Source organism: Sebastes fasciatus, chromosome 7 (assembly GCF_043250625.1).
Source record: "Sebastes fasciatus isolate fSebFas1 chromosome 7, fSebFas1.pri, whole genome shotgun sequence".
In the NCBI taxonomy this organism is placed as follows: Eukaryota; Metazoa; Chordata; class Actinopteri; order Perciformes; family Sebastidae; genus Sebastes; species Sebastes fasciatus.
Window position 1 is genome coordinate 29,507,572 of NC_133801.1, and position 21,156 is coordinate 29,528,727.

A 21,156-nucleotide genomic window follows, 5' to 3' on the forward strand; every position below is an offset into this window, starting at 1 on the left:
GATAAGCACGCATCCGAGACGAAGCTACGGCGGACACAGCGCCGAAGAAACGCAATTATAGTGAGGCGAAACGCCAAGCTGACAAAGGGGTGAATCTGGGGTTGGCTTTCACCCTTGGGCGAGCACCGTAAACCTCGGTGAGCCGGGGCGGAGGGGCCAACTTTGAATGTTGTGTTTACAAACCACTACCGACAAATCCTACTCATTGTTCCTTTAAGGGCTAAATTGTTGTTATTCTGGGAAAAGAATGTATCATTTAGGGTTGGATGATATGGTAGTATTTACTTGGTTTCGGTTTGGTTTGTTTTGCACATTAGGGAGAAGAAAAACATAACCATTTCCTATGTGTTTGAAGTCCAAAATATATAAATAGATTGATTGATTTTTCTATATTATATGAAGTCATAACACAGATTTTATACATGAAATAAGGCAGGCTACTTAATGGTCAAGTAGGCCTATGTTCACATCGCTTGCTTGTCATTTTATCAACAGTTTCTTAATTGTTTTTCCAAAAATGTAGCATATCACACTACTGTATAGATTGGGGCTGTGTATTGGCAAGAATCTGGCGATATGATACGTTTCGTGATACGGGGGTTATGATTCAATATATCACGATATATTGCAATACTGTAAACAAAATGATATATTGAGATTTTTTAAACCCAATTTTATGAAAAATGTCAGTATAAAGAATACGCCACCATATGCATAAAATCTGAGCAAAAAAGGTTACTTTTTATGCAATTTACATTTATCGCAGTCCCTGTAACATTCAACATCATAGCACTACTTTGAGAAGGCTCATACACTGAGAGGGCATTTGGCTTTGCAAATTAAATAAAGTATTGACTGAGTACATTCTTGCATGTAAACTATTAATTAAAAATCGATACAGTGTTTTTGAGAATACAGTATCGATACAATATCACAAAACAAAATATTGCGATACTCGATATTTTCTTACACCCCTAGTATAAATATTGTAGCATAAGATTATATACACCATGATAGAGGATTCTATCCATATTCCCCACTTCTAATGGCATCTAAAGGTGTTAGTAATGGAAAAAATATATCCAAAATATATCCGTATTGCTCTTCACATATTACTCAAACCCTATTAATTAACAGCAAATACACCGATATAAAAAATATTGTAGTAGTTAAACTTGATAGCAGATGGTACAGAGATCATAAGAATGCTCCTGAGCACTCATTTATTAGTTTGGAAAAAGCTCCCTTCTGGGATTTCATTAAGCTTCATCACTTGTGCTCGGAGCTTATTATTTTCCCACACCATCTCCAGTCTCCACACGGTTAAGATTACTAGCTGCTGCAGCAACAGGTGCGTGCAGTGGGTTGTGTAAAGGTAGTCTTTCCTTAAAAGGTTAGCTCTGCGCCTGGGTTAGCTCAGTTGGTAGAGCGGGCGTCCATGTATTAAGGCTTGGTCCTGACCGCGGCGGCCCGGGTTCGAATCCGGCCTATGGCCCTTTCCGCATCCACTCTCTCTCTCCCCCCTTTCAAGACTCTATCCACTGTCCTGTCATAAAAATGGAAAATGCCCCCAAAAAAAAAAAAAAAAATAACTTTAAAAGGTTAGCTCTAATGTTAACTTCAGTTCAAAAAGGAAGATATTGTCCACTGGCCCTTGTAACGAATACACCACAAAATTCACGTATTCATTCAAATACATTTAATTATAAAAGACAATGTAGTTTTTTAGGATAGGATTTGGGCTTCCAAATCATTCAGACACACCTGCTGAAACATTGCTGGTAAAGTAGCACCTGTGGAGTTTTCTTGTAAACAATGAAAGGTTTTTCCATTCAAACACATTGTGTGTATCCTTGACGTCTGACAAACGTGTTGAATGCATTTCCCCTCATCATTTTTTTGCAAAGCAGATTATATGACTATTTTGATTGTGCATTATTTACACCCATGTTTGCTAGGTTGCAGTCTTCTTCTTCCCTTCCTTTGTCGTCGCATTGCTACGTTTCTTTGCACGTTACCGTTGCCAACATTCGATCAGCGAATTCTTCTTCTTCTTCTTCTTCTTCTTCTTCTTCTTCTTCTTCTTCTTCTTCTTCTTCTTCTTCTTCTTCTTCGTCAACTGGCTTTGTGAGCCAATAGTCCTTACAACTTTGCAAATTCCACCAAAATGTAGCCCAACTGGGCAGAAATGTTCACATGCTTCAACCTGACAGGAATAATGAAGTCCATCACTCAGTAGTTTTTCTCAAAAACTGTAAATCGTATTAAACCTCCCACATGTTTTGCTCGACTGACACCAAATTTGCTACGCTGCATCTTCAGACTGTCCTCTACTAATGATCCTGCCAGATTTTTGAATTATCAAAAAATGAGCCCACAGTGCATCAAAACGTTTTAGAGTAAACAATACTTTAAACAGCTACCGCAAATTCTCGCTAAATAAAGCTCCAATGTTCATGAAAATAAATGACAAAATTCTGAGGCCATGGTAGATGTAGGATAGTAAATTTCCGAATTTTATCTCAAAACTGTATTTTTGAAAGTATTTTGTATTCTGTCCTCATGTGAACCATTGCAGTCAATGGAAATCAAGCATTTTTAAACATCAGTTTGTCACTTATGGAGCAATCAATCTTTATAAAAATAAATCACAGGCATCTTTATTTTGTCTAGATGAAGTATGCAAATTCTCAGAATTTTGTCTCAAAAACTGAATTTTTGACACCAGTTACAGTGTGACGTCATAGTGTGAAGTGGTGGTAAGCTCACCGAGATAGTGACTTGCCCTTGGTGTCTGAGGTTGTGAGTTTGAGACTTGATTGAGGCAGAACAAACATGCTACTGCCCTAAAGGTTTAATGGCGGTGGACCGTCCTGTACTTCTCATTTGTCTTCCTCCTTCTTCTTCCTACTTCTTATTCCTCCTCCCCAACCCGCAAACTGCACAACAGCTATTTTTTATTTTTTTTCATTTTTTTTCTTGTGTGCAGTGGAGCTTCTCAAGCCATTGTCCTGAACTCAGATGTCACTTTTAAGACGATAAATGTGTAAAAAGTCACGAGCAAATAAGTCTCATGAACGCTATCATTCAAGTAGAAAATAGCTTTAGTCACAGTGATGCCTTCAACAAACACCCAAGTGTAAATACACATTGAATTCATTATTCCCACTCCCTTGTGACAAGCATGTAACCTTAAAAAGCGTTCAGTCAGTTGAACCTGTCCTTTGTGTTGTCACGTTTTGATGAATATCAGCTGATGACTGACGCTAAAGCAAAGCATGTCAGGCGTTTGTTACACTTGGATTCCGTAGATCACGCTTGATGGAAACACAGAATGCATGCCGACAGTTTAGTCTCGCTGCTGTGACCCGAAGTTCATCAAGTTGTAAGAATACAGAATCTCCCCTTTTCTCTTTCTTAAAGTAGCAGTGGGTAGAAATGGAGCGAATATGATTAAAAAAAGTTATTTTTATAAAACGGTTGCTATGTCCTGACAGTAGTACATGAAACAGGTAACCTGAAAAAAAATCATGTGCCTCTGTGTCCTCCAGTGCTCCTAACGGAATCTGCAAGATTTCACAGACCAGAGGAAAACAAGCAGTAAGAGCTGATCTGGAGTCTAACGTCCAGCTTCCGTCTATGAGAGTCGGCTGTCAATCACTAGGCAGTGCTGATCAAATATGAATCAATATTCTGTTACTGTAATGCCTATTTCTCTCCTCAAACTTTTTCAGAAACTTGTTGAGATATCTTGAGGAAATATCAAGCTCCGCCCACCAGCTAGAGCACAGCCAATAGGAGCGCTCTCTCTGAAATTACCTGTGATTGGCCAAAGTCTCCCATCTAGATTTTTTAAAGACTGAAAACAGAGCCATGAGGAGGTGCAGAAGTCTTTTTTTCTCTCAGAACACTCGAATTACAATATGCTGAAAGGTTATTATGGAATTTTTGCCCAATGATGCCAAAAATATCCTGCCTAGTCCCACTTTAATGTAGTTCGTTGTTGTCTTCTTCTATTTTTCTATTAAGTCACCCTGGAAAGTAAAGCCCTAATCAGGGATTATTCATTTCTCCCAGCCTCCTCACCTTGCTTGACCCATTTCCTCTGCTCCAACACCATCCTCCATCCCTCAGGCCAGCAGGCCCACATCTTTGAATTAATTGAGCACAGTGGATGGACAGATTTTACTTCCACCCTGCTGGGTACACGCCAAAGGGACATTTCCGCTGTCTCGTATTTCCAGTTTGAGGAAGCGGTTCAACCTAGCCAGCGGAATGCTTTTTAACGTGGCCTCTCTGTTCACCATGCTTCTTAGCCTCCAAGGAGTAGGGTTTCAAAAGTAGCTTGCTTGTTGCCTGAGCCGCTTCTGACATTTATGAATAGAGCGTTTATGCAAAGTTATCCCCCTGGGCTGCCTCTTTTGTGTAAACTATGCATCAGTCCGCTCACATTGAACGACTGGGAATATGAACAGTGGATGTATGTTCCCTCTTGTGACTGCTGGTTTTATGTGTCACCTCTCTTTATTTCTCCTCTTCTAGCATGCAAAGGCTTCTTTGATGAAACCTCTCTGCTTTAGTTTAATTTACTGCCAACTGCAAATGGAAATGAGACAGATTAACTGATTTGTGAGTGTGTTATGTAAGATAGTGAGGTAGTTAATTATTAGACCATCTTATGTTGTAAAATACCCCAGAGGGACGCACAGAATTTGAATGACCGTTGGCTGATAAGTGATCCATGATGATTAATCAATCAGTAGCTCCCTCGTCTGCTCTGCATTTACTGTGGTGGGTTATGTTGGGTTATATCGTGGTTTATGTTGAGTTGATTTTTAATAATCAAAATCTCGCAAATGGTACCAACCATGTCGTACTAGCTTGTCGTGAAGGAGGCTAAATTACACTCAATTTTGGCGAGGAAAAACTGGCATGGCCATTTTCAAAGGGGTCCCTTGACCTCTGACCTCAAGATCTGTAAATGTAAATGGGTTCTATGGGCACCCACGAGTCTCCCCTTTACAGACATGCCCACTTTATGATAATCACATGCAGTTTGGGGCAAGTCATAGTCAAGTCAGCACACTGACACACTGACAGCTGTTGTTGTCTGTTGGACTGCAGTTTGACATGTTATGATTTAAGCATTTTTTTTAATACTAAATGCAGTACCTGTGAGGGTTCCTGGACAATATTTGACATTGTTTAGTGTTGTTAATTGATTTCCAATAATAAATATATACATACATTTGCATAAAGCAGCATATTTGTCCACTCCCATGTTGATAAGAGTATTAAATACTTGACAAATCTCCCTTTCAGGTACATTTTGAACAGAATTATATATATATATACATATATATATATAAATACTGTACTGTATATATACTGTATATGTACTGTATCCCATGAGAATGTCACAGCATCTAAGCACTAACTGTTGAAAAAAAAACCATAAGAGTATTGATGATGGTGGATGGTGAATGGTCATATTTAGTTAAATACTACGTACTGTAGGTACTTAGCGCTAGGGTGATTTGAATGTCACAGGATGGTTTTTTTTGCTGTCAAAGGCTCAAGATATTTGTTTGTGTTATAAAAGGAACAGTCACACATGCACGAAACTAACATATTACATATAACACACTTCCATTTTTTGCAAGCGAATGGGGGCGAAAAAACATTTGCATCCGGTGGCGAAGCAAATTCGCATCCTCGCATTCATGTAGAGTTTAACTTTGGTGAGCTCTCAGTTTGAGTATCGCCTCGGCAGGCGATGGCCACCCGCTTGCATTTGCGCACATGTGACCATGCCTTCAGTGTATGAAAGAGCCTTTAGGATATGTAATGTTGACTTCCTGAAAACTTGGCTTCAGATTTTTGATATTTCTCTATAACACTGAATATTTATGACTATATATGCAACAATCAAATTTAAGATACAGAAAAAAACCATCCATATATATTATTTATTAAGATTTATTAACTTTGGTAGAAAATATTGTGTTCATGTATGAGCCCGTCACTAATACTGAGAAATTGATTTAGAAAATAGATTTCCAGGGCCTTTTAATTACAAAGAACACTTACCAGAACATCTAGCAGCTTTGTTTTGATTTCAAACTTATCGCTTGATTTTTTTTTTTTTGCTATGATGCACCTCTGTACACTGTGTCACTTCATTTTCACTGTTTTTTGTGCTGAAAACGTTACACTGGTCCAGCTTTTCTGTTGGTGCATGACTTTAATCCCACATACGTACTCTGTGCTGGTTTAAACTGCTTATGTAGAAGAATCACAGCAGAATTTGCATAACGGAATTAGCTGTCATTATAGCCACGCTACAGGCTGGATCATAGCTTGAGCCGGTGACTCATGGATCGTCAAACAAGTACATTAAAGAATCCTGTTCGACACGCCGCTTTAGAAATGAGGACTAATGACTTATGATTGCATTTTACACCGCGTCTGTCAAATGAATAAGAGGTAGTGGGATTAGATAAGAGAGAAATTATTACATTTTTACACAACATATAATAATGTTATTTCTTGCATTTGCTATCATTTACTTCCAATTAGGGCTGTCAAAGTTAACGCGATGATGACCCATTAACGCAAATTCGTTTTAACGCCACTAATTTCTTTAACGCATTAACGCAACTTGAGATTTTTGGGTTTATGTTTGAGTTTAAAGCCAGAGTAAAGATGCTGGCATCATATGAAACTAGAAAACCTAAGAAATCTATTGGTACCAACCATGTCATACTAGCTGGTCGGTTAAATAACGCTCCAAACTTACACTAAATTTTGGCGAGGAAAAAACTGTCATGGCCATTTTCAAAGGGGTCCCTTGACCTCTGACTTCAAGATATGTGAATGGGTTCTATGGGTACCCACGAGTCCCCTTTACAGACATGCCCACTTTATGATAATTACATGCAGTTTGGAGCAAGTCATAGTCAAGTCAGCACACTGACACACTGACAGCTGTTGTTGCCTGTTGGGCTGCAGTTTGCCATGTTATGATTTTAACATATATTTTATGATAAATGCAGTACCTGTGAGGGTTTCTGGACAATATTTGTCATCGTTTTGTGTTGTCAATTGATTTCCAATAATAAATATATACATACATTTGCTTAAAGCAAGCATATTTGCTCACTCCCATGTTAATAAGAGTATTAAATACTTGACAAATCTTCCTTTAAAGTACCTTTTGAATTGATAAAACATTTTAGATTAAATGGCGATTAATCGCGATTAACTATGGACAATCATGCGATTAATCGTGATATCCAATATAAACAATGCTCATCCCTGACCATTGCGAGTTCGAATATTCATTATTCCCATAATCAAATCCCTCCAGTGTGGTGAGGGAGATTTTCCTCAACAGTTTGAAAAAGCTGCAATAAAAGCTGCTTCACCCTGCCCTAAGGAGCTGCTAACGCGCCAAAAATAATGTCATTAGTGTGGCTTTTAGTGGAGAGCTTTAGTGTCCCATAGCATCCCTAAACGCTGCCTATAAACAAGAGTAAAATCTCGAGTTAAAAACTGAATCAACCTGTTTGTTAATGTGGGTTGGTAGAAGGCTTCAGTCTGAAAACGATCCTAGTTTAAAAGTCACATCTGCTCCAAGTCATTCACTGCCAGTTCCTCACACATTGAGTCACACACACACACTCCATCCACGCTCAGCCTTGTCACTGTGATGTCACCATGTCCTCTAGCTTTCCATCCCGCAAAAAAAAAACAAGAATAGCGTTGCTACGGAGACAGAGCCGGGACGTTGTCTCGTCGTCGTGACGTCTGCCGGGCTGGCCGTAGGATCAGCCAATTGCGAGCGGACTAGCAGGCGTTATTAAAAGCAAAGCTGCTATTTTTGGGACCGGCCGTGGCATTACTCAGCAGCAGAGTGCAGCAAAGTCAGACTTACACATTCCAACGGTGGGGAGGAAGAGGTGATGTGTGTCTGTTGTGAAATCATTTGAGGTGACCAGAGAGGATCGGTCCTGCGTCCTGGAGTCATCGCAGAGGTCTTAAAGCTGGACACACAACAGGAAGTGTGTGTGTGTGTGTGTGTGTGTGTGCGTGTGTGTGTGTGTGTGTGTGTATGTGTGTGTGTTTATGTTATATGGCCGTAGCTAGTGCTCCATTCACTACGGTGGAATTTACAGAAAGGAGGATTTAGATAAGCCATAGTTAATTAAACTGTAGATTTTTCCCCTCTGCATGCTGTACTGACTCTCTTTCTCCTGAATAAGAGACAGATGGCAGAGGTTATTTATATAATAGTAAAAAGCCCTTCCTGTAACAGTGCTCGTAACTAGATAAGCTGCAGGCTCACATCACTGATGAACAGACGAACATGCTCCCAATCATGTGAATCTCCAGAATGTTAAGGGCTGAGCTCTGGACAGGACAACTCACTTTGATTTCCGTTTTCACATCCAGTGTCCTTTCTCTAAACCTGCAAAGCTCCTCCCTCCCTGTGGAGCTGAAATGACTGAATGAAAATTACTCCACAACTTCTGTATTTTGATAATCAGTTAATGCTTTAAAGCGGCACTGTCAGGACTCAGGACTCCGTCAACCTTGTTACTAGCAGCAGCAGCAGCTATTTTCAGCCAAAAGCTCTGATAAACCCCACTGTATGCTACCTGCTCAGAAAAGTTAGACCTGCAGTAGGTAGAATGTTTTTGGCATCATCGGGCAAAAAATTCCATAATGACCTTTAAGCATATTGTAATTCGAGTGTTCTGAGAGAAAACTAGACTTCTGCACCTCCTCATGGCTCTGTTTACAGGCTTTAACAAATCTAGATGGGAGACTTTGGCCAATCACAGGTCATTTCAGAGAGAGCGCTCCTATTGGCTGTGCTCTAGCTGGTGGGCGGAGCTTGATATTTCCCTCAAGAGATCTCAACACGGCTGCTGGTTCACAAACTTTCTCATTTTACAGCTAAACAGTACACTACAAGATGTTTCTGAAAACATTTGAGGAGAGAAATAGGCATTACAGTAACAGAACATTGATTCATATTTGATCAGCGCTGCCTAGTTTGACCGTTTGGTCGGAGTACGCGAGTGATTGACAGCCGGCTCATAGACGGCAGCTGGACGGCAGACTCCAGATCAGCTCTGACTGCTTGTTTTCCTCCGGTCTGTGAAATCTTGCAGATGCAATTTGGAGCACCGGAGGAGACACGAGGCACATGATTTTTTTCAGATTACCTGTCTCGTGCTCTACTGTCAGGATATAGTGACCGTTTTATAAAAACAACTTTTTTTTTAATCATCAATTGCTCCATTTCTACCCACTGCAGCTTTAAGGATACTGTAACAATTCAGAGAATTTCCCAGCACACTCACATAACACCCTCTGAGACTATTAGACTACTGATACCGTTTTGAATGTGTGATCACAGAGGACTACTCCTTTGGGTCAGCAGGGTCATCCAGTGAACAGACTGTGGCCATTCATGTGTGCAAAATTAATCTGTGTGGTTTTCAGGTCACATCCAGGGTGTGTTGAGGCTGCTGACCACAAGACTCGCATCTATGAGCTGTCTCCAGCATGTATTGTAGATGCTATTTACATCATCTGACCCAGTTAATTGTACGTTACTGATTCCTTTGTTTGATTGGTCTCCTACTAAGGTAACAAGCTATCACCACCATATTTTATATATGTTTCATGCCCCTTTTCTCTAATTAGAGCTTTGAAACTTTGAAAACACATCCCCTTCATCTTTGCACACTCGGTTTGATTTCATGAATGAACAGTTAAAGCTGGAGTAGGCAGGTTTGAGCAAATATGATTAAAAAAAAAGTTATTTTAATAAAATGGTCACTATATCTTTACAGTAGTGCATGAGACGGGTAATCTGAAAAAGTCAAATGCCTCTGTGTCCTCCGGTGCTCCTAATAGCATCTGCAAGATTTCACAGATCGGAGGAAAACAACAAGTCAGAGCCGAGCTGGAGCCTTGCCGTCTCTGAGCAGCTGTCAATCACTCGTAAACTCCAATCAAACGGTCAAACTAGGCAGCGCTGATCATATATGAATCAATATGCTGTTACTGTAATGCCTATTTCTCGAATAAAATGTTGTCAGACACATCTTGTAGTGTACTGTTTAGCTGTAAAATGAGAAAGGTTTGTGACCCGGCAGCCACGTTGAGATCAGTTGAGGAAATACCAAGCACCGCCCACCAGCCGGAGCAAACTTTCTCAAATTTGCTCTGGCTTTCTCCCGTCACGTCCAGATTTTTTAAAGCCTGAAATCAGAGCCATGAGGAGGCACCGAAGTCTAGTTTTCTCTCAGAACACTTGAATTACAATATGCTGAAAGGTTATTATGGAATTTTTGCCCAATGATGCCAAAAATATTCGGCCTACTGCCGCATTAAATTACCGCTTTCGTGTGGTCTCGCCTTGGATTTGGACAGTTTTCATGGTGGTCCTGATACATAGTACTCTTGGTGCTCTAGCTTCACCACAGGTGAAGCTAACAGGGGACATGTGGGTTAGATAGATTTCAACTGCGAGTGAGATCAGGTGACTGGTGTTAGGCTGTCAGCCATGCAGAGTTGCTCTCTGCCTAGAAATACAAGCTCAAGTTACCACACTGTTTGGCCACTAGTCAGCTTGTTTTCATACATAAAATTGATGGCGGTCATATCGTCTTTTTGTTGCTCTATACATACTATATTATGACACTATTATTTTTCATTTAGAGTCCAACTCTTGAAATTCTTATGAAATATTACAATTACAAAAAAAAAACGTGATCAATATGACATTTCCTTTGACGAGGCATGACGTTGGTTCAGTGATGCAGGTGGATAGAATGATGCAAAAAATGAATTAGGTTTGGCATAGCTGGTGTTTTCTAAAGCATAATTGTCTGCTGCCTCTGCTTTCTTAGTCGAGGGCACAAGTGTATTCCTTATCCACCCCCGTGTTCTTTGTTAGTTCTTCCTCTAGCTACTCAATTATATAACCACTCAACTTATGTAATGAAATTTAACTGCAGCAAGCGATGACATAAGTTCGGCAAAGCATTTTACACTATTTTAAGATGTTGAAATCACGATAATATGCTTTGCCATCTGTTGTGTTTCACCGAGCTAAAATGTCTATTTCATGGGTTGGCGCCCTGAGAATTTCTAACAGTAAAAGCTTCAGTGTAGAAAATCCTTAAGGTACACTGATTCCATGTTATCTACTGTTGTTGATCAGATCTCTGCCATCTGGGAGTGATTACCAAGGAAAAACTGACTGTGAGATAACAAAAACAAGTTCCTCTCTCAAGATAATGCTCACCAAGGAAAGCCTCCTGTTTGTCACTCCTAGACGGACACGACACGCACATTCAAGTGCAGATCACATCTTTGTCACATGTCGGGGTTTTGCCGATTCTCCGGCTTCCCAGAGTTATCATTAAAGTATGAATCCAGCCTAAACACATCAGCAGTGTTAGAAAACAGCTGATGTCGATGTAGGGCTGTCAATCGATTAAAATATTTGATTGCGATTAATCGCATGATTGTTCGTAGTTAATTGTGTTTAATCGCAAATTAGTCGCAGATTTTTTATCTGTTCAAAATGTACCTTAAAGTGAGATTTGTCAAGTATTCAATACTCTTATCAACATGGGAGTGGGCTAATATGCTGCTTTATGCAAATGTATGTATATTTGGTATTGAAAATCAATTAATAACACAAAACAATGAAAAATTTTGTCCAGAAACCCTCACAGGTACTGCATTTTGCATAAAAAATATGCTAAAATCATAACATGGCAAACTGCAGCCCAACAGGCAACAACAGCTGTCAGTGTGTCAGTGTGCTGACTTGACTATGACTTGCCCCAAACTGCATGTGATTATCATAAAGTAGTGCTATGATGTTGGATTTTACAGGGACTGTGATAAATGCAAATGCAGATCCCACTGTTCTCAGATTTTTTGCATATGGTGGTGTGTTCTTTATATTGTTTTCTTAAATTCTTTTTTTTTTTTAAATCACAATATATCACCTTCCTTACTGTATCGCAATATATTGAAGCGTAACCCCCGTATCATGATACGTATCGTCAGATGGCCAGATTCTTGCCAATGTACAACCCTAGAAAGAACGCTACAAATATTTCAAAAAACAAAGGCGAATACATAAGCATGGAATAAGTCAAAAGGAGAAACAAGTTAAAACATCATAATGCAACATTCTGTTAAAAAATGTATAGATATAGGCTCCTTTTTACTGTTCATGTCTCCTGAAATAAAAAACAGGCTCTCTGGACATTTAAACATTTTCACTGTTAATTATGGTAGGAAGAATATGTTTTGGCGAGACATCCCTTCCTGTATCCTTGTGTGAATTTGAATACATACATCGAGTTGTCATGTACTGTAAGGAGATAATAAAATGGATTTGCCTTCAGAATTGCATCTAAATATTGTGTCTTTTTGTGTTTCAGAATTCAAAGAGTGCCCAAGGCCTGGTGGGACTAAAGAACCTAGGAAACACTGTAAGTACAGCAGCCACAGAGAAGTCTAATTACATCTGTCTAGAGCCAAAAGTCTTGCAATAGCGACATCTTATTCTTCACACACTAAATTCCCATCATCCAGTTGGTGTTTGTTGATATCTGGCAGAGTCCACATAAGAGTGGCGGTCCAGCAGACTATCTATCTACCAGGCAACAGGCAGAAGGACGGCTCCTAAAATAAACAATGTGTGCTGTCAGTGTATGTGTGTTGCTGTCAGTGTGTGTGAGTGTGTGTACACAGTAACCTAATCACAAAGCTCTGAACTATGGACCAGGGAGGACTCGTTCTCTCTCTCTCTCTCTCTCTCTCTCTCTCTCTCTCTATCTCTCTCTCTCTCTCTCTCTCTCTCTCTCTCTCTCTCTCTCTCTCTCTCTCTCTCTCTCTCTCTCTCTCTCTCTCTCTCTCTCTCTCTCTCTCTCTGACTGGTTTGATCTTACCAATCTGCACGTGTCTCATGTGAACACGTGATGGAAGCAGTGCTGTTTTTGACAACATGTCTGCATATGTGTCTGATTATACTAGGATTCTTTCACTTTGTCTTAGAAGCCTTTTGTATGACTACATATTTATAGGCTGGCTGTAGTCTGTCACTGTCAGGAGTAATCTTCAGTTTTAGAGGTATAGCAGAAGTGTATACTATGCGGCCTGAAGGGTGTTGTCTGTTAGCATATAGTCACAGGACTGCTATAAATGTCTGACAACATTATGCAAAGAACCATTCAGAGAAATTAAACATTTTTCTTTTCCTTTTGCTTGATCCGGTCTGTTTGTATGGAGGACAGAACCTGCCAAAATAGAAAAATAAATAAATGACTCGATAATTGAATAAATATGTCATTAAATGTAGCCAAGAATATTATTAAAAATAAATGAAGTCATTAATTAATTGATAAAATGTGACATAAATTGATATTTCTGTTTTAATTTGCTTCTTATTTATTTATCTTTGCATTAATCCCCTTATTTATTTACTCTTCTGCTTAATTTTCCCTTTTATTATTCATGTATTTATTTTTATAAATTTTTTTATTTTATTATTTATTTTTGCATGTATTTTTTTATTAATAAGAAAAGAAGCAAATTAAAACAGAAATATCAATTTATGTCACATTTGAGCAATTAATTAATGGCTACATTTATTTTTTTATATTATTTTTGCTATATTTAATGACATATTTATTTATTTTCTAGTCATTTTTTTTTATTTGTTCATTTATTTTTTATTTTGGCAGGTTCCGTCCTCCATATGTTTCTTATTGTGCCTAACAGTCTCGCACAAGCAGAAGTCCCGTCGTGAAATGTCGCGAGAGGGTTAGGCCTCATCCACATTGTGGAAATCATCTAAATATTTATCTGTGACATTGAAAATCTTTTAGATAACACTAAGCTACGCTTTCTGTACTCCAACACAGCAAACTCTGACCGGCTGTTACTCCTCTCTCTAACTCTCACTCACGTTTCCAATGTTGTCTTCCGGCAACAAGTCATCAAGTCACTTCTCCTTGAGCAAGACTTGGTTAGAGACAATAACAAACAGACCGGATCAAGTGAAAGGGAAAGAAAAATATTTTATTTCTCTTTAGGGTCCTTTCCATAATGTTGTCAGACACTTATAATAACAATCTGAGCCTGTCATGACAAAAACAAGCACTTTGAGTGAACGTTATATTGAAGGTAAGGAATTGCCCCAAGTGATTACATTACAGCTCATTTCGCGGCTGCTGTCTGCAGCGCTCTCCCTCAATACTCAACCAATTTCAGGTTGAAAAATACTCTTTAAATATAGATTTTTTAAAAAACAGGTGGTCAGAGACATTCATTGAAACACCGACAACAAAGTGCATAAGCAATGAGTCTCCAGCTCACAAGTACAGGAACAGAAATAAGATGAAAGGCCATTTTGGGATGAACACTTATTCTCTTTCTTACTGTAAGTTAGATGAGGAGGTCAATATCACTCTGTCTGTATGGTTAACATGATGTTGGAGCATGATGATTGTTTTGTTTTTTTATTATTTGGGGGGTTATGTGCAGGGCTATTTCTTGGACTTGTGAAAGACTGGAAATAGTCCTGCACATAAACACTGTTTCCAGTAGGTTAAGCTAAGCTAACCACTGGTTGGCCGTAGCTTCATATTTAACATACAGACATGAGAGTGCCATCAACCTTTTCATCTAAATCTCAGTAAGAAAATGTCCAATTGTTTTACTTTAATTTGCTAGATTCATCTATGGAGAGCATGCAAATCAGCAAAGTAAACAAGTAGGTCAAATAGTGACAAGTATGTTATAGTTTGAACTATAGTGTGAGGATACTTGTGTATTTTTCCATCTTTAAACGATGTATGTAAAAAAAAAACTGATATTTACAAGACAATTGTTAATTGTAAAGTGTAACGGCAGTTTTTCATTTCTTTCCAGCAAATAAGAGTCCTTAATGTAAGGGAATCAAACTGTTTGTGTTTTTGTTTTGTTTTTACCTTGCAGTGTTTCATGAACAGTATCCTGCAGTGTCTCAGCAACACACACAGCCTGCGAGACTACTGCCTGCACAACTCGCACCGCAGAGACCTTAACAACAACAGCCGCACCAACACAGCCCTCATGGAAGGTGAGAGACGCGTCACACAGGCCCCCTAGAGTCCAACACAAACACTTCTCAAACAGCTGCTCACAAATACTGTACCACTCCTTCCCTCTTTACCTCCGGATTAGATTTGCATCATTCAGAACACTTGTGAGAGGCAAACTGGTTCTTGTTTTGTAGGCCCGGGGAGGCACTGGCAGTGTGTTTCCTGGTCTTTTAAGTGTTGGGGATTGCATGAAAATGTGCAAAATCTGACAAAGGAGATGAGCTGTACCTTCAGTTCACCATCCAATGAACACACTGTTATGTAGAAGTGCATTTCATGTCCCAGCATGCGAGTAACTTGAGTGTTTCTGTTCTGGTAGAATTTGCCAAGCTGTTACAGACCATGTGGACGTCGTCCAGCAGTGAGGCGGTCAGCCCGTCTGAATTCAAAACTCAGATCCAGAGATATGCTCCCAGATTCGTGGGATACAAGTAAGCTTTGTTACACTCTTCACTCTAACTTTTATAAGCTGTCGTACATCTTTCAGGAGCTCTCAGCGTTGCCTCTGTCCGATAATAATATGAGTAGAAGCATGGAGATATGTCTGACTACAGTAACATCAGCTATGTTCTTTCTGTGTGTCGCAGCCAACAGGATGCTCAGGAGTTCCTGCGTTTCCTCCTGGACGGCCTGCACAACGAGGTCAACAGGGTCACCGTCAGGCCGAGAGGCACTGTGGAGGACTTCGACCACCTGCCGTAAGTAATCTGCCTCACAGACAATGTGTGTACCTGCATTGACACCTTCTTGCACCGGGAACTGGGGAAATTGTTTGGGTGATACTAGGAATGCTGGGGAACAAATTAATTACAGTATGTATTGTATTGGAAATAGGGCTGTCCATCGATTCAAATATTTAATCGCAATTAATCACATGATTGTCCATAGTTACCCGTGATTAATCGCCCATTTTTTATCCGTTCAAAATGTACCTTAAAGGCAGATTTGTCAAGTATTTAATTATCTTATTAACATGGAAGTGGACAAATATGCTGCTTTATGCAAATGTATATATATATATGTATTATTAGAAATCAATTAACAACACAAAACTATACTGAAACAATCATAACATGGCAAACAGCTGTCAGTGTGTCAGTGTGCTGACTTGACTATGACTTGCCCCCAAACTGCATGTGATTATCATAAAGTGGGCATGTCTGTAAAGGGGAGACTCGTGGGTACCCATAGAACCCATAGACATATATACATAGATGCTGCATTGGACGCTTCAGCCCCTAGCAGCGATACGTCAACGTGGGCGTCATATTGGACCTGGCAAGACCAGAAATGTAGACGTTATCGTGCTTTTTATCCAGAAAAACAGCAACTCCCCCGTTCACTTGTATAGGGTTACAGGCCAGTCTTGCCAGGTCCAATATGGCGCCCACGTTGACATATGATCCAGGAGTCAATGCAGCGTCTATGTATATATGTCTATGATAGAACCCATTTTCATTCACATATCTTGAGGTCAGAGGTCAAGGAACCCTTTCGAAAATGGCCATGCCAGTTTTTCCATAATTCAGCGTAAGTTTGGAGCGTTTTTTAGCCTCCTTTCACGACAAGCTAGTATGACATGGTTGGTACCAATGGATTCCTTTTGTTTTTCTAGTTTCATATGAATAAATAAATTAGTGTCGTTAAAACAAATCTGCACGAGTTAGACAACTTAATAAAGGAAAAAACATCCGGGCCACGGTAGAAGCCTTGTACACGTTATGTGTGGCATACTGTATGTAAACAGGGCCTAGACCGAGGCAACATGAATCATTAAGGCTTTATCATTAAGCTTTAATTTAACACTGCGTGCGACAGTTTCACCTCCTGTGTTGAGTTGTTGCCTCTCTGGGGCCCAGATCAGCTTAATGCTCCAATTCTTCTTGGATATAATTATCAGTTATCTAACCACGGCTAGTTTAAGGGTCAGAGTTAATCTCTGGAACTTTCAGCATTACCCTCAAAACGTAATATATTCAAAACAATGCAGATAAATATTTATTTCCAGCTCGAAAATGTGTGTGAGGGTAGAAAGTGTTTTTGAAAAGTGTCTTTTTTCATCCCTTACTCCCATATTCTGCCACCTATAATAAAGTAGGCCGGGTCCTTAAATAAGTGGCTGTTTTCTGCTATGACCCATTGCATTATCAACCCTTTTACTGAATCACAAAAAGTGTTATCATCATCAGTATGTCTCCGCCTGTCTGGGCTATCTTCTCAGTCACTCTGCACTGGATCTAACAGTCAAATTTGTGCTCCATGTTCAGGGATGAAGAGAAGGGGAAGAAGATGTGGAATAAATATCTAGAGAGAGAAGACAGTAAGATAGTCGGTAAGTAGAAATGCATGGAGATTTTAATAAGTTTATTAGAAATTGAAACATTGAATCTTGTACTGAAATTTGACTTAAATTGTTTATAGGTTTATAAACTAATCTGTGTGATATTTGTTTTACTTATAAAACGTGTGTCTTGTCTGGACATGGCATTGGTAATGACAGGTCAGGCTAAACAAAGATGACAATCAGCATAAAGAAAAATAAACTATACATTTTTTTTTAAATATATTTCATGCCAGATGTGTTGATCCGGTGATCAGCGTCACGTCTTCATGTAATCTTTCCCGCTCCTCCTCCAGACGTGTTTGTAGGGCAGCTGAAGAGCTCGCTAACCTGCAGCCACTGTGGTTTCTGCTCCACTGTCTTCGACCCCTTCTGGGATCTCTCTCTACCTATCGCCAAGGTTAGGAAACACACACACACACAGACCTAACAGACAGGTGGATGTTGGTCAGCCTTACATAACAAGTCCCAGAAGGTCAACAGACACACATGTCAGCACAATCAGTGGTGCAGAGGGGACTTTCTCTCTGTGTGTTTTTGTAGACTTGCTCTGTATTTTCTCATGATGATTTGAAGCATTAAGAAATATCTACCTGCAGCTCTTAACATGAGCTTTTTGGTTTCCTCCCTGTCTCTGTTTGTGCTTTGCTTTGTGTGTGTGTGTGTGTGTGTGTGTGTGTGTGTGTGTGTGTGTGTTTGTGTGCTGCTAATGTGAATGCATCTATGTTTGTGCTCAGAAGGGCTACGGTGAGGTGAGTCTAATGGACTGCATGCGGCTCTTCACCAAAGAAGACGTGCTCGACGGGGACGAGAAGCCGGTGAGTATCCAGGAACCAACGGAAGGGTGATCCTTCCTCAGTGGTGGAACGTAACTCAGTACATTTACTCAAGTACAGTACGCAAGTACAGTTTTAGTAGTAAAGTAGTTAAAAGAAATCAGCCCCACCTTGCCCCGCCTTTAGCAGCTGTAACATTAAAGTAATGTTCATATCAATGCATCAAAAATTATAACACAATTAATTATGGCTTTCAAAGTTAACACGATAATAACACGTTAATGCAAATTTGTTTTAACGCCACTAATTTCTTTAACGCAACTTGCGATTTTTAGGTTGTAACGGGCATCATATGAAGCTAGAAAACCCAAAGAATCCATTGGTACTAATTCATTTGCATAAAGTAAGCATATTTGTCCACTCCCATGTTGATGAAATTGTTAAATACTTGACAAATCTCCCTTTAAGGTACATTTTGAATAGATCAAAAAAATGTGTGATTAATTTGCGATTTATCACAATTCACTATGGACAAGCATGCGATAAATCGTGATTAAATATTTTAATCGATTTACAGCCCTAATTATAATACAATAATATAATACATGTTATTCAAAAGTGGGCCATTCTGCATAATGAGTACTTTAACCTTTGGAACATTAAGTATATTTTGATGCTAATACTTTTGTACTTTTACTGAAGGAAAATTTTGAATGGAGGACTTTGACTTCTAGCAGAGTATTTCTACACTACAGTATTGCTATTTGTACTTAAAGGACCAGTGTGTAGGATTTAGGGGCATCTAGCGGTGAGGTTATAAACGGCTCATTGCAATAATTCTTAGTTTCAGGTGATTATACACTAATGAAAACATAGTTATGAATATATATATATATATATATTTCTACCTAAATGCTACACACTGGCCCTTTAAGTAAATAGATCTGAGTATTTCTTCCACCTTGCGAAAACATTTGACAATTTATATGTGTAATTTTTTGCTTTGCATTGGCCACATGTATGTTTAAACAGAGACATGCTGGCATTCATTTTGGTCTAAAACTCAATTCCACTTTGCTCCAGATGTGTTAAAGTCTCAATTCTGACGATTTAAAACTAGTAGCTTTATCCATGGGATTGTAGAGTTGTGATTCTATCTAAGTGATGTCAGTAGATGTGATGTGTGCTTCATATTTTACCGTCTGTTTGTAGACAGTGAGTGAACAAACCGTGTTTTTTGTCCACAGACGTGCTACAGGTGTAAAGCAAGGAGGAGATGCACGAAGAAGTTCACGATACAGAAGTTCCCCAAGATCTTAGTGCTGCGTATCCTTTCCTCTGGACATTAGTGTCTGATACGGATGTGTTATATTAGACATATGTAGTGAGCCTATAGCTGAGGGAGCATGAATGTGTCATGGGATAGTGTGAATGGATTATGGCAACGCTGTAGTGAACAGTAGTTGATTGCATTTCAAGAATTGCATGAGATTAACCCAGGAGTCAAACTCCGGCTAAAAGAAGTCTGATTGTATAGAAGTCTATAAGAAATTGAGACTACTTCTCACTTGATTTATTACCTCAGTAAACGTTGTCAACATTAATTTATGGTCTCAAACGCTAGTTTCAAGTCTTCTTCAATACAGCATGATGTTCATTTAGTAACTTATGGTCCCATTTAGAGTCAAACAGACCATAAAGCAGGGGATGCTTTAGGGCGTGGCTACCTTGTGATTGACAGGTCGCTATCACGGCGTTGTCCGGTCTGTGAATTGTCCACGCTTTCGTTTTTAGAAACTTTAACCCTTTCACAGTGTGTTTTCAGTTAATGAAATGTCTTATTCAGCATCCAGTTGTACTTAGCTCCGCCCTCTCGTGTCTTTTCTGGTTTAAAAATAAAACAAGATGGTGACGGCCAAAACGTCAAACTTGAGGCTTCAAAACCGTAGTCCACAAACCGATGGGCTACGTTGACTTTTCTTATATGAAGACTATGGATTTACCAGAGCTATGAAAAAAAGTAATTACTATTTTGCATTAATTTCTATTTGATTATAAGAATGTGTAATCACCATTAAATTTTTTTTCAGAGCTATGAATAACAATTTGTGGCAATTTTCACATCACATTATACATCCATGTAGAATATAAATGATTGAGTAAGTGCTTGTATGGTGGCTCCTTTGACCTGCTGCTTTGACAACGTAAAAGCACTCCAGTCACTGAAAGACAGCTCTGATATACTGTCAGGAAACTATGTCATGTATTTGAAGAGGAGTATAATTGGCTGTAGTGAGCACTCATATCCACCAACGACTAAACGTTGATTGAAGAAGTGCTATGAGAAAAGCTATTTGAGGACTCCATCCGGTAACAAACAGTTGTAGGAAGTGTTGGCTGAATGTATTGAGAGGTGCATACAGAGGAGTTGTTCCTTGACTCCCCCCTCCTGTCCAGACCTGAAACGCTTCTCTGAGGCACGCAGAACCAGCAAACTGTCCACCTTTGTTAACTTCCCCATGAAGGATCTGGACCTGCGGGAGTTTTCCTCCGAAAACAGCAGTAAGTGCCGATTCTGAGACTGGGGTCTGTTTTACAAAGCTTTGGATGATGAAGGAAAAAATCTGGACGGTAATGCAGGCTTTAAGTTTGTCTTTGCTTCTGTACTTGTTTTAGCGAACGCAGTGTACAACCTGTATGCAGTGTCCAACCACTCAGGCACCACCATGGGCGGTCACTACACAGCCTACTGTCGCAATCCCAACTCGGGAGAATGGTACACATTTAATGACTCCAGGTATGTTCGAACACCCGTCATCATCACTTTATTAATGAAGTTTATCTCATGATA

The 21,156-nt window shown here is 39.4% G+C and overlaps 1 protein-coding gene across 7 annotated transcripts in view; it reads left to right on the plus strand.

Annotated features, from left to right (window-relative positions):
* usp2a (ubiquitin specific peptidase 2a) overlaps nt 1-21,156 on the plus strand; it is a 60,788-nt gene that overhangs the window by 37,585 nt on the left and 2,047 nt on the right. For 4 of the 7 annotated variants that reach the window (XM_074640166.1, XM_074640168.1, XM_074640167.1 and 1 more), the window contains 10 exons: nt 12,483-12,533; nt 15,043-15,166; nt 15,508-15,619; nt 15,776-15,886; nt 17,456-17,520; nt 17,826-17,929; nt 18,267-18,347; nt 19,553-19,631; nt 20,763-20,867; nt 20,982-21,102. In XM_074640166.1, the coding sequence (XP_074496267.1) occupies nt 12,483-12,533; nt 15,043-15,166; nt 15,508-15,619; nt 15,776-15,886; nt 17,456-17,520; nt 17,826-17,929; nt 18,267-18,347; nt 19,553-19,631; nt 20,763-20,867; nt 20,982-21,102 (953 nt within the window). The remainder of the gene's footprint in view (nt 1-12,482; nt 12,534-15,042; nt 15,167-15,507; nt 15,620-15,775; nt 15,887-17,455; nt 17,521-17,825; nt 17,930-18,266; nt 18,348-19,552; nt 19,632-20,762; nt 20,868-20,981; nt 21,103-21,156) is intronic. The other 3 variants (XM_074640169.1, XM_074640170.1, XM_074640172.1) reach the window with 1 other exon arrangement.